The sequence below is a fragment of the Colias croceus genome, chromosome 3 (assembly GCF_905220415.1).
Source record: "Colias croceus chromosome 3, ilColCroc2.1".
In the NCBI taxonomy this organism is placed as follows: Eukaryota; Metazoa; Arthropoda; class Insecta; order Lepidoptera; family Pieridae; genus Colias; species Colias croceus.
The window spans coordinates 5,838,759-5,851,694 of NC_059539.1; the positions used below are offsets into that span (position 1 = coordinate 5,838,759).

Sequence of the window (12,936 nt, forward strand, 5' to 3'; positions counted from 1 at the left end):
ATGATATACGCAACGATGACAAGACAATAGGCGCGGGGCGCCAACACGACCCTCCCTCATCTCACGCTGTAGTAGGTGGCAAGTTGCACATCATCGATTTTAGTTTGGTCGTATATCGTCACCGCAGTACAATAAAACTTTCCATTTCATTTTGCAATAGTCTGTGTAAATTGAAGCCAAAAAAAGGATAATGTAAATCAGCTGTATTGTTAGCGACATGCATCAAAACAAATAGAGAGTTGGTATTTTTCTATCATTGATAAGTACTGAATATAATAGCTTGGAGAAGCGCAATTCAGTCTGCGTTAGTGAAAGCAGTGAAAGTCAACCAGTATGTACACAACCGCAATGTTATTTATTTCTATCAAGCATTGCAAATAAAAATAACATCCTTTTGCATAATCACAAATATAATGTCAGTGTTAAGTGAAACTGTACTTAAATATAATAGAATGCAGTTTTGAATCAACTGAAATATTACTCATAATTCCTTGTAGTCTCTGCATGATTCACATTGTAATAATAGGTTAAACCTTCAGTTAAACTGGAAATAAACCGGCATTAGTAATGTATCTAGCGAAATTTAAAAGTAAAGGTTGAATATTGAAATAATCTGAGATACCAACTCTCATAGGAGGCTGATGATTATCACTTGACATATTGATTACTTTATAATAAAAACAAAACATTATTTGTTATTCTTTCTCCCATCATACTAAAAAAGTCGATAAAATTCGTGATGAGAATTTTGAATGGAATTGTAATAATATCATAATTTTGATCCCAGTTTGGCCGGTGAAGGTATAAGCTGAAATAATGTAAATATGTAAGTACTAAGTACCAAAATAACAAAATACTTTTATATTAATAGAAAACTTAATTCGTATTAATGAAGATGGATCAATATATTTAAAATTAAAATTTTCCTTGTCGAAACTAAATTCGTGGAAACGTGTTCACTTAGCTTTAAAAATGATTCCAGCACCTCTTGTAACTTTTCGCAATACCTCTTCGAAACAAGGCCGTAAAATTATAAAATGGCATAAATTATCATGTAAATATACACTAGTATATAAAGATTATTAAAACTTAATAATCAATTAATATACTGTTGTTATTCTCATATTGATTTAAGCAGTAGAATAATCACCCAATTTTAATTTTGCCAATATTTGTCTTTGCCTCTTTATTATAAATTATCATATGGAACATATAGTTTTAGGCACTTAAAACATTTTTTATGGAATATTTAATAGTTATTTATGTATTTTATTATTGTTGCTCACATCCATACTGGTTGGCCTCATTAATATAATACAGCTACTTGGAATTAGCTAAGGTACCCAAGCTCGGCTATACCTACAGTGAGGTAGACATAGGTATGCATGCATTGTCGCAAGTGAAAGGAAATATCTTGAAGGATCCTTGACTCTTGCGCGCCTACTCGCCGCCGCCCGTGTCGTCGTCACAAGCTTAGCTGTGATGTTGTGGTACTGTGCGCATCTTAATTATTTCATTATTCTCTTATGCTCATGCGCAATATATATTTTATTTTATATGTCTACATATGAATTTTGTTTCCTATAGATTCCATAATAATACGTAGTGACTCACTATACCTATACACGACTCAATAACAACTCCAGAATCACTGTTTGAACTTGAACATATTTTTCCGTTGCATTAATTAAAAAATAATATTTGTTGTGTCTAGTTTTTCTTGTCTTAGCACTGTTCATACAAATCATAATCTAAATATAATTTGAACAGTGTAAAGATTAACAAAAGATCTCTCTTCCGGATAGATACCTACCTATTAATATTAGCAATTAGCATACACTAATGATAGTCTAGTTTTGCTTTAATTTCCGCCTTAGGATATGTGCAATTCCTGATCTATCCACATCTGTTACCGTATTAAGAATATTTGATTTCCTGTACACTTGAGCATTCAATTAATTTTTTCAAAACAATGTATCCTTACAGCGTGTTCGATCAAATTAGTTGTTTCTTTTTGTAATCGAATGGTTAACACTTTCACGCGATGTGCCATTTTGTTACGTAACATTTCCGAATACTTAACATTTAAACTATTGGTTGCTAGATTCTTATGCAGTTGTTACGTGCATACATATGACCTGGATAGCTGACCTACATCTAACATGAGACTAAAATAATATTTTTCAAGTGGGTGTTGTTTAATCTCACTTTTAAAAATATACCAAACAAGCGACTTATCTATTAATCTATTCATCATTTAACATATTCGCGTGACCTTTGACGACACAGTAGGGGACTGATTAATTAAATATTTTATAACAAGGTGCTACTTAAGTCATTTTAGTAAAGCCCACATATTTTAATACTGATTTCTCATTAGTAAAATCTATTTGAAAAATAGATCTAACTTGTTTTAAATACCAGTGATTCTATTACCTATAACATGAATTATGGAATATAATTAAAATACATTATGTTAAAAAATATCTACTAATATCTGTATTGTTAGTGCATACAAATTTATAATAAGTACTAACTATTATAAATTTGCCCAATAGTAAAATTTCATTGCGAGTTTAATTGGTCTATTTATAAAATACTTAATGATAGCAAAATTAATGTATGCATACGGAATATGATGTATTGATGACATAATAATAGTATTGATGACATAATAACATAATAATATATCATTTCTAGATTTAATTTTATTGCGTATTTTAATTTTAATTGTTATTTCTATTTAATTTTGGGTCTTTGTTACTCTGAAATAAAGAATTTATTATTATATTATTATAATTTATATAAATATCCCTGTTGGTATTTTATTATATTTATATTATTTTTTTAAAATCACTTGCAGGCCTTGCAGCCAATTCTGATACAACATTAGGGTTAAAATTTTACATACTTGAATTTAATTTTTTATTTATATTTTCGACTATCATATAAATATGTTTAGATATTTAAAACATAAAGCGCAAAATATTATTATTTAAAATTATTATTATTTAAAATTAACTCGAATTGAAAATGTTATTAAACTTACACATACCTACCTTACACATTACACATAGGTACCTTAAACGCGTTGATGTCTAATACAGGTGCCGACTATCGATCGATACGTCAATACTAGCTATCTATTGAAAATGTTGTTATTTTGTATGCATTTGTTATTGTATTTAAATATACCTTTTAAATTCATGCAATTCTTGTGTATTTACATGTTATATATTGTTTTACATGTCCTCTAAAAGTGCATACATATACTTAAATCTAACGTTCAGTGCAACACAAAATCAACTCATTTTATCAACTTTCTGCGAGTGCCAAAAAGCAAATAGTAGATTTAACATATTCGTGTTAAGTGCCACTCTAGACATTTGTCTGTTTTCACTGCTTAACTACAGAGTATTATTGAACCTTTCTCTAGTGATGTGCACAGTTTAACAATAACACCAACATATTAAGATTTAAAGGTTCATCAGAAGAGTTGCAAGTAGCGTTAATTTTGGTTTTTGATTAAAATATCATAGGGTCAAACATCGGGTCGTGTCGGCGGCGCGCGGCGGTGCCACGCAGAGAGCGCACCGGCCCCGACCCGCTCGTCTCGTGCCGTGGGCCTCGGTACTCACGTTACATAACTTGATCCACCCGGATATTGCCGCAAGGCCACATATCTCGCTAAACTTTGATGCATTCGACCCGATAAACATGCAATTAAAATTAAAGTATTCATTTAACATGAAGCCCGTGTGTACTTCGAACGGGTATCTAATCTACCTGCTCGTAACCGCAATAATGAAGGATAAAGACTTTGATCGATTGTGGTCATAACAAGCAATCGGAGATTGTTAAAGCTATACATGCCTATTCGATAATACCTTTATACATGGTACAAACATTTTCTTCATATTCTTATGTTTAGATTTACACATTTATTTAGTACACGATGAATTTATTTACTTTTATCCATTTAAAGAACTTGGGTTAGACGGAGGTATTGTGAATTGTAAATAAAGCATTAATTTTTTACTACAGAAAAACACTTTTACTACAAATCAGAATTTGTTAGAGTCCTTCGCTCTAAAATTAAGACATCATTATGTAAATTCTTTTTTTTTTTTCGAATCTTCTCTCCACCTTTACGTGACATTGACATAAATTTTAAAAACTGGTTCGTATTATAATCGAAAGTGAGGATTTATCAATAAAATTACAATAATGAGGCTTCTTCACAAATGTTTACGATGTTAGGTTTAGCTTATTGCATATTATTGTGTAATCATTATTAAAGGATTTTTATTAGGTCGTTCGGGTTGAGTATAATGAATTAATAGATTTAAACGATAATATTTTATATTTTACCTAATGTAGAAATCTATTGTGAGTTGCATATAGTGTATAGTAAAAAATAAGTTTAATTTAAGTGTAAAAAATCAAGATACGGAAGTGCATATGTGGTCATGATTGATATTGACTTCCAGCAATTTCCTACCTTCCTTTACCTTTTGACCTTCATTCAATAAAACTGCGCAAATTTCAAATTACTAGTTAAAATATTTATCCGTATGAAATATAAAGATATGATGATATATGTAAAAAATCTTTCAATTAGATCAATTTCGTAGCACATCAATAATTTGATAGATTTTTACTTAGTAGGTAGACAGTAAAGGAAAACTACTTAGTCGTAAGAAATCTAAAATAGTGATTGATTGAAGCCTTGAAGTAAGAATTTATGACAATAGTGTAAAATTGCACACATTATACATTTCAAATACTTGGGGTGACATCTACGAACCAAGTGGCTACGATCGCGTTACGCGATGCCCGATATATATTCCATCAACAATATTTATTATGACAATGAATTGTTAGATTTGATGTGAATATGATAATTAAAAACTAAACAAATAATAATTGTATGCTTTAGCTGTTTACTATCACTGTTAATAATGTCACCGTGTGCTTATTAAAAGCTTCGACAGAGAAGTGATGATTTATACTGGCGGGAGGTATAGTGCGTAGAGGACGGGTGGAGTGTCTCGGCTGGTGTCGAACGCGAGGTGCCTGGTTATATAAATAGGTGAAGAGGGGCAGCAAGCACCTCTTGCACTTTCTTGCGGAGCGCGACGGAACGGCCAGTCTTTGCCGAGCGCTATGGCTCGACACGCGTACCTGTGTCTTGGTGTGCTGTTACTCGCCTACTCCGGTTAGTACTCGTAACTTTTCCATAGGTTTATTTTTTAATTATTCGTGTCTAATTTCACAATTTTGTTATCGTCCTATTGTAATATCTATAATTCTTCGACATAACATATTTTATAAAATGTAAAGTTTTAAAAAAGTAACGACAATGATGGTAGGGCTAAAAAATGGCGGCTTTCAAATCAACGTATCATTTTAAATTTTTATATTTTAGTTATTCATTTAAATGATTTTTAATTTTCGTTTTTGTTATTTGTACTATGCATCAACATAATATAAAATATATTTACGCTGGTCAAATGGCAAATGAGATATAGCACCGGTTATCTACGTGGCCGGTGTGACCTCGATTTCTTTTTAAAGTTTTACCTTTCAATGCCGTCATCGACTTGCTTTCGGAATACGCAACTGACAACTGAAATACGTGTGAATACGATATCTTGTGTAATTTTATTCGTTTTACATGCAAGTTAATATTACAAGCCGATTAAGCAGTGAACCCTGACAATTTACCCAACTAGTAACTACTTGCCTTTGAATCACGCGCACTACGGCACTCGACTCCAAAATGAAACGGTACTACATTCCTACCCGCGTGTGGTAATCGTAGCTTACGTTGAAGTGTTACTCAATAGCAGTTCCAAGCTTGTATAATAAATATTACTAACAAACAGTTTGTTTCAATCATGACGGCAAAAAAATATTCTCATGCTCTCGTTCTTAAATGTATCGCAATTCCAAGTGGAAAAAAATGCATTCATTGTATTAAATGTAAATATTTTTATAGTGGTAGGTGAGTCGAGAGTTAAACGTCAGGATGATGATGGCGGAGATGAAATAAACCCGGAAGAGCTTTGCGATGGACGGCCGGCGGACGAATACTTCCGGCTCTCCACAGAGGGCGACTGCCGTGACGTCGTCAGGTCAGTTTACTATAACTACGTATTATTCATAAAATTTTCAGCCACGTGAAATCATCCATGCGTAGCATAAAACGAGCAAGTTTTATAAAGCTTAAACAAGGTCATCTAAATTGTTGATTTATTTATATGCTTCGTTAGATATTCAATTCAAAAACTTGATATTCCAGCCAGTGAACGGAATGGTCGTTAACGTGCCTTGAATAATATACCTAACTTGATTGTACTGAAACTAAACAATGCAATGTCCACTCTGTAAACTGCGTGACATTTATTTTTTTAGAGTACCAATTGATATTGAATTTATTATGCACTCAAAAAAAACTAACGTGTATTTTAACATACAATCATTTTTTTCAAATGATTTACCAAAATAATTTTAGGATCAAACTATTTTTTATAAGATTTAATTATAGGATTTTTTTTTACATTTATAAATATTATTTAAATAGGTATTTTTACTAAATTAGAAGCTATCTACCTACCAACTAGAGTTATCTTGCTTATCAAATACAATAATTAAGAATAGAAGATATATAAATAGATACAATATTTTTACTTTTGCTTATTACTTTTTCAGCGTATTATTTTAAGCAGCGATTATTGTGTATTAATATTTTATTTAAATAGCTGATACTTCAGCAAGCAAGCGAAGATTAACATGGAATGCTGAGAAAATACGACTTATTTGGAGGTTTCATAAGTCGTCCAAATATATTATGTTTTACGAATGGTTTAATGCCTATTTATATGAATCTGGTTCAATAAGTTGAAGGCTTGGCTGTGTACAGGTGCGACAAAGGTGCTGAGAATGGCGTCACCAGGCTCGCATCGGTGAAGTGCCCCGGCGGTCTGGCTTTCGATATCGACCGACAAACCTGTGACTGGAAAACCCATGTTAAGAATTGCGATAAACTAGAAAGTAAGTTTCGATGAATGTGGGAAGTGGTCGAACGAAGGGCTGGCTTCCGTCTTAATTCATATTGGATTTTCTTAACAAACGTCCAATACCAGTTAGCCTTTTGTGCGTCCGCTTCCGGCCTATTTTTACTTGAAATAATTGTGTATTTCTTATTAATACAGGTGCACTAGGTCAGGTCTTAAACAGATCACTTGCCCATCCGGACTGTCTTTCGATCTCGATAAACAGACCTGCGACTGGAAGGGTAAAGTGAACAACTGTGACAAACTTGAGAGTAAGTGGCGACAAGTTATACGCGTGTAGCGAGCTTGGGTGAAGGGGCCGCGTCGCACAGTAGATTTGTTTTGCATGAGGCCCCGGACAAAGGGAACGGCCTTCAAAAGGACCGACCTTAACTACACAATGGAAACGATTGTTTTGGCATACTTATACACTAATCCTGCTGATATATTTTGTCTTAAACAATTTTTTTTTATTTACAAAGCAACCGTACTAGAGATACGTAAAAAGAAACTTACAATAATCTTCGTCTCGATCACTGATGATCAATCACGCACCAACAATTGTTGAAGTATTGAGCGACAAACACAACGCAATCATAATTCACTCATTTCACGTTTCTTCCAATGCTTATGCTTTAATTGACATTATCATTAATAATGCTCTTTCGGACTTTTACTAACATTTTTCTTTTTGGGGTGATATAATATTATGTAAATAGGAAATTACAACTTTGTTTGCAACAAATGTATCATACACAACCGCTTTACTTTAACAAAATAAATTATATGGAAGGCTTAACTTCTTATTTTTGGATGGTGTTTGGTTTATGTAAATAAATAAAAACAAAAAAAATAAGCCTTCTTTAACTTTAAGGTGTTATTTATATAAAATTAGAAAAATATAATATGTCTTTCACCACTTCTCTTCCTTCTGATATTGATTTCAACTGGTTCATAGTGATAATTCATTTCATATCATACAATATTTACATTAATATTCAAGGTCAAAAATAACGATTGACCCATTTCCTTCTCTGAACTATCTTCTACATTACAACAATGCTTTGACCCAGTGACTAATATTTCATAAACTCTTTCTCGTCTCTTCTTGACCACCACTCAAAAGATAATACTTATCCTTATTAATTTTTCTGATGTTAACTCGTCACCTCTCATGCTTATCCGAAACCTTTTCACTTTATTACTGACGACACACTTAAAATACACAAAGAAATACGTCCACCCTACGTCCTCCCTAAAGACACACGAATTATTTCTAGATTTAAAGATTATTTACGTTTTCAGAGCCAAGGAAAATTCTGCCTATTCTGAAGACCGACGAACCAATTTGCCCCGACGGAAAATTGGCCTGCGGCAACAGGGAATGCGTTGACAAAGAACTGTTTTGTAACGGCAAACCAGACTGCAAAGACGAATCTGATGAAAACGCCTGCAGTAAGTATCTTTTAGCTCCTTAAAATAATGAGAATAATCTAATTAAAAGAACTTTGTATATTTTGCAACAAATAAAATAATTAAACCAAAATATAATAATCGTAAAAAAATCACTTCAAACATTAATTATATCTTATATAAAGTGTAAAGTTATTGTTGTAGCCAGATCATATAGATAATATTTAATTTAATTACACACCGTGACGTAAATAAAGTTCACCATTCACTTTATACATAAATGAGAAATCGGTTACATAAATGAGAAAGATCTTGTGGTTAGGTTACCTCATAAAATACCTAACTTATAATATTATGAGTACTTACGTTATATTTACCAAGAAATACCAAGATATAAGTTCTAAATAATCTTCCTCTTGCAGCCGTCGATGTCGACCCCAACAGAGCTCCCGACTGCGACCCTAACCAGTGCGTCCTGCCCGACTGTTTCTGTTCAGCTGATGGTACCCGTATTCCTGGTGGAATTGAGCCAAACCAAGTCCCACAGATGATCACAATCACTTTCAACGGCGCCGTCAACGTAGACAATATCGATTTATACGATCAGATATTCAATGGCAACCGACACAATCCTAACGGATGTCAAATTCGTGGTACATTCTTTGTATCTCACAAATATACCAACTATGCTGCGGTACAAGAATTACACCGTAAGGGACACGAAATTGCAGTATTCTCGCTCACTCACAAGGATGATCCACTCTACTGGACCAGTGGAACCTATGACGACTGGCTGGCTGAGATGGCCGGTGCCCGTCTTATTGTAGAACGTTTCGCTAATATTACAGATGCGTCCATCATCGGTGTGCGCGCCCCATACTTACGTGTAGGTGGTAACAAGCAATTTGAAATGATGGCTGACCAATATTTCGTCTACGACGCTTCAATCACAGCTCCTCTTGGTCGTGTCCCAATCTGGCCATACACTCTATACTTCCGTATGCCACACAAATGTAACGGTAACGCTCACAACTGTCCTTCCCGAAGCCATCCAGTCTGGGAAATGGTAATGAATGAATTAGATAGACGTGATGACCCTACTTTTGATGAATCACTTCCTGGTTGTCACGTTGTTGACTCTTGTTCTAACATTCAAACTGGTGATCAATTCGCCCGTCTTCTTCGTCACAACTTCAACCGTCACTACACGACTAACCGTGCTCCTCTTGGTCTACATTTCCATGCTTCTTGGCTCAAATCCAAAAAAGAATTCAGAGATGAACTCATCAAATTCATCGAAGAGATGCTTGAAAAGAACGATGTCTACTTCACTTCCCTTATCCAAGTTATCCAATGGATGCAAAATCCCACAGAACTGTCATCACTCCGCGACTTCCAGGAATGGAAACAAGACAAGTGCGATGTTAAGGGTCAACCTTTCTGTTCTCTACCAAACGCTTGTCCTTTAACAACACGAGAGTTACCAGGAGAGACCTTACGTCTGTTTACATGTATGGAATGCCCGAACAACTACCCCTGGATCTTAGATCCTACGGGCGAAGGTTTTAACGTTAAGAAGTGATCTCTTAAGTAAAAGTGAAGAAAAGACTGTACACATGTAAATAATACTCAGTAATATTATTGAATACAATTAATCGTGACTTGTATGACATGACGAAAACACCAACTCTGGTTATATTAATTATTATTGTTGTCAATGAATTTATTGCCTATTTATATGTATGAATACTTAGAGTTGGTGTTTGACGTAAAAGGTATTGAATAATGTCCTGTCACTCCGCTGTATACTGCAAGGATAGATAATCTTATGTATGTTTCATTATAATTTAGGATGTTACAATTTTTATGGACAATAAAAATTAAATTGGATTTCGCTATTTTATTTCTCCTATTTTAACTTGAAAATTTAAATTTTGCAATTTTTTAAGAAAAGAGTTGAACATTATAATTATAAAATAATAAACTGAAATAATTTAATTTTTAAAGAAACTATCATTGCAATGTTATTACAATAACATTTAAATAACTTCTCGTTTTAAAATTCTTATCAATTTTAAATTAAATATTTTATTTGGTCAATTTACACAGCTCAAGGTCGAAGCTACGTTGCAAATTAGAAGTACAAATATAGAAAGCAAAATGCTTGCTCTACTCTACTTAACAAATCGTTCTACGCCAAAAAATACATAAAACAATAATAAAATTGTTTGATATGACTCCCTTCATTAAATAAGGTAAATTTACTTTTTTACTTGTATTCCCTGAAGGCAGAAACTATGCAAAAGACTTGCAGATGATGACATACGTCCAGTTTTATCGAACAAACAATTAACATTTAAATTGCACTGACATCGATCGTAAAAGATTTAAAACTTAAGTGGCGTAACAATGATGACTTAAAGGTTGCAAAATTAGCTTATAAATAAATTCGGACTACCATATTCGTGAAATATGTAGTTTTATGCATTTGTTACGCAATATGATATTTAATAAAGTATTCGATTCTGAAATATACAAACTTAGGAAAAATACTTTAGGTACTGTTATAAAAAATTGCTTAAGAAATTTTGAAGGTCTAGTACCTAATAAAGTTATTTGCATTTTTACAATGCGCTTAATATACTAACTGGCTGATGCTGCTGCTTATTAGAATAAACATGGAGCAAAAAAATCACATCATTCATATATATACGCTAACTATGACAATTGTCAATTACTATAATATTGTATCACAATTAATGTTTATTCTATAAGCTTAGAACACATTATAAAAAAGTGCGAATCGGACTCGCGACTTTAGGATTCTGTACAAATAAACTAAAAGCAAACGTAAAAAAATGGCTACACACCCAATATATGACCGTGCCAACCGTTGCCTTACCACAACTTATTATTTATTTTCATAGCGGCAAAAGAAATACATCATCTCTGAATATGTCAACTGTCTTTCTGTCACGGTTTATTAAATACAGCCTGGTGACCGGCGGAGCCATTATAGTCTCAGGCTATTCAGTATTCACAGCAACGTAGTGTAGCACATCTCTGGTGGAAAAGCACCCTCTCGTTTCTGTGTTTGTATTCACATTTCACATAAAAATGTGTGCGTGTATCAGCGTACACACGTAAGAAGTGAAACTTCTTTTTGACCTTATTTAAAAAAAAAATTACTTTATGCAACTATATCTTACAGAAATACATCGAATCACGCGTGGTAGGGATAAGAAAAAGGTGGCGCGTAACGGAAAAATGTACCGCGTAACGAAAAAATGTTACACCAAATTTTTTTCCAACCCCGATAAAGAAGTTTCACTTCAATAATATTATTACTGATATTGCATACTGCAACTTATATTTATAAAACTTTACATAACTGTAGTTTTTGTGATCCTTAATAATAAAAAAGATTTAAAAACTCAAGCTTATGTTTTTATTGATGAACTCTATTTGTTCTTAACAACTAGTCAACTTGAATTATGATCATTGAAGCAACCACAAGATTTTTCCACATATACGAGCAAGCGAGGACGTCTACATCTTGTCTATCTAGTTCGAACGTATACTACTAAATACTAATTCGAATTAATTAACATAGATAAATTTAAATTTATTGGTACAAACCAGGAAATGTCAGTTTTACATACATAATAAGTTATTATATATTTTGATAAATTTATGTGAGCATTAGTTTTTTTTTAATCCTGTTATAGGTCAATTGGTCAAAAAAAATTATAATTATTATAATGCGGATTATATTAATTTTCTGAACTTGAATTTTAAATGGGATACACGTTACCATCGCTGAGAAGCTATTATATGTGTACAAGCAGAATAATATCACAATAATTTGTAGTTGACCAGTGAAATGTCACACTGTTAATACACTGTTAAATGCAAAATATGTAGTTCTTTAATGAATATAATTTAAATACTTCTCTGGAATTTAAGGTGCTTTATTTCTTGGCGAAATACTAATATCATGTATTTTACGAGTATTCCTATTCCTCTTGTAATCAGTGGCGTTCAAAGAAAACAACTTTTTATAGTTAAATTATTTAATTAAGCTTTTGTAAATAAAAACAAAACAATGTTATTATAATATCTATATAATATTTTATATAAAACTATTGGGACTAGTTTTAATGACCTAACATAAATTAACAACATAAGTAAATAATAAAGTTTTTGGTTAAAACAATTAATACATTTGAAAATATCACATTACTTGGAATAAAATTCATTGTGTGAGTGTTTTTATGCTAAATAATACCGTAACAATAATTTAAAGAAAGTGATTAAGTGCAAATACATTGCAAAGCAGTGACTACATATTGATAGCAAATAAGCTTCGGTAGTTTCATTTATACAGGGTGGCCCGTTTACAGTGGTCCAAAAATTTTTTTCAGCTTGAGAGCATCATGAGTAATCATTTAAAACAAACTTTAGT

The 12,936-nt window shown here is 32.6% G+C and overlaps 1 protein-coding gene across 2 annotated transcripts; it reads left to right on the plus strand.

Annotated features, from left to right (window-relative positions):
- The first annotated feature begins 5,080 nt into the window (after positions 1-5,080).
- LOC123706016 (chitin deacetylase 1) lies at positions 5,081-10,361 on the plus strand. Of its 2 annotated transcripts, none has more exons than XM_045655136.1 (5): positions 5,081-5,218; positions 6,002-6,137; positions 6,926-7,056; positions 8,364-8,513; positions 8,894-10,361. In XM_045655136.1, exons 1-5 carry the CDS (start codon positions 5,167-5,169, stop codon positions 10,051-10,053), a joined length of 1,629 nt encoding a protein of 542 aa, XP_045511092.1. In that variant the 5' UTR covers positions 5,081-5,166; the 3' UTR covers positions 10,054-10,361. The 2 variants fall into 2 exon arrangements, with proteins under 2 accessions (XP_045511092.1, XP_045511093.1); XM_045655137.1 differs by lacking the exon at positions 6,926-7,056 and adding an exon at positions 7,218-7,330.
- The last annotated feature ends 2,575 nt before the right edge of the window (positions 10,362-12,936 follow it).

Excerpts from the sequence above, each read along its gene's own strand:
- LOC123706016 (XM_045655136.1), top strand. The coding sequence starts at position 5,167 with ATGGCTCGACACGCGTACCTGTGTCTTGGTGTGCTGTTACTCGCCTAC. Across the intron at positions 5,219-6,001 it reads GCTGTTACTCGCCTACTCCG|TGGTAGGTGAGTCGAGAGTT; the intron begins GTTAGTACTCGT and ends ATATTTTTATAG. Across the intron at positions 8,514-8,893 it reads ATCTGATGAAAACGCCTGCA|CCGTCGATGTCGACCCCAAC; the intron begins GTAAGTATCTTT and ends TTCCTCTTGCAG.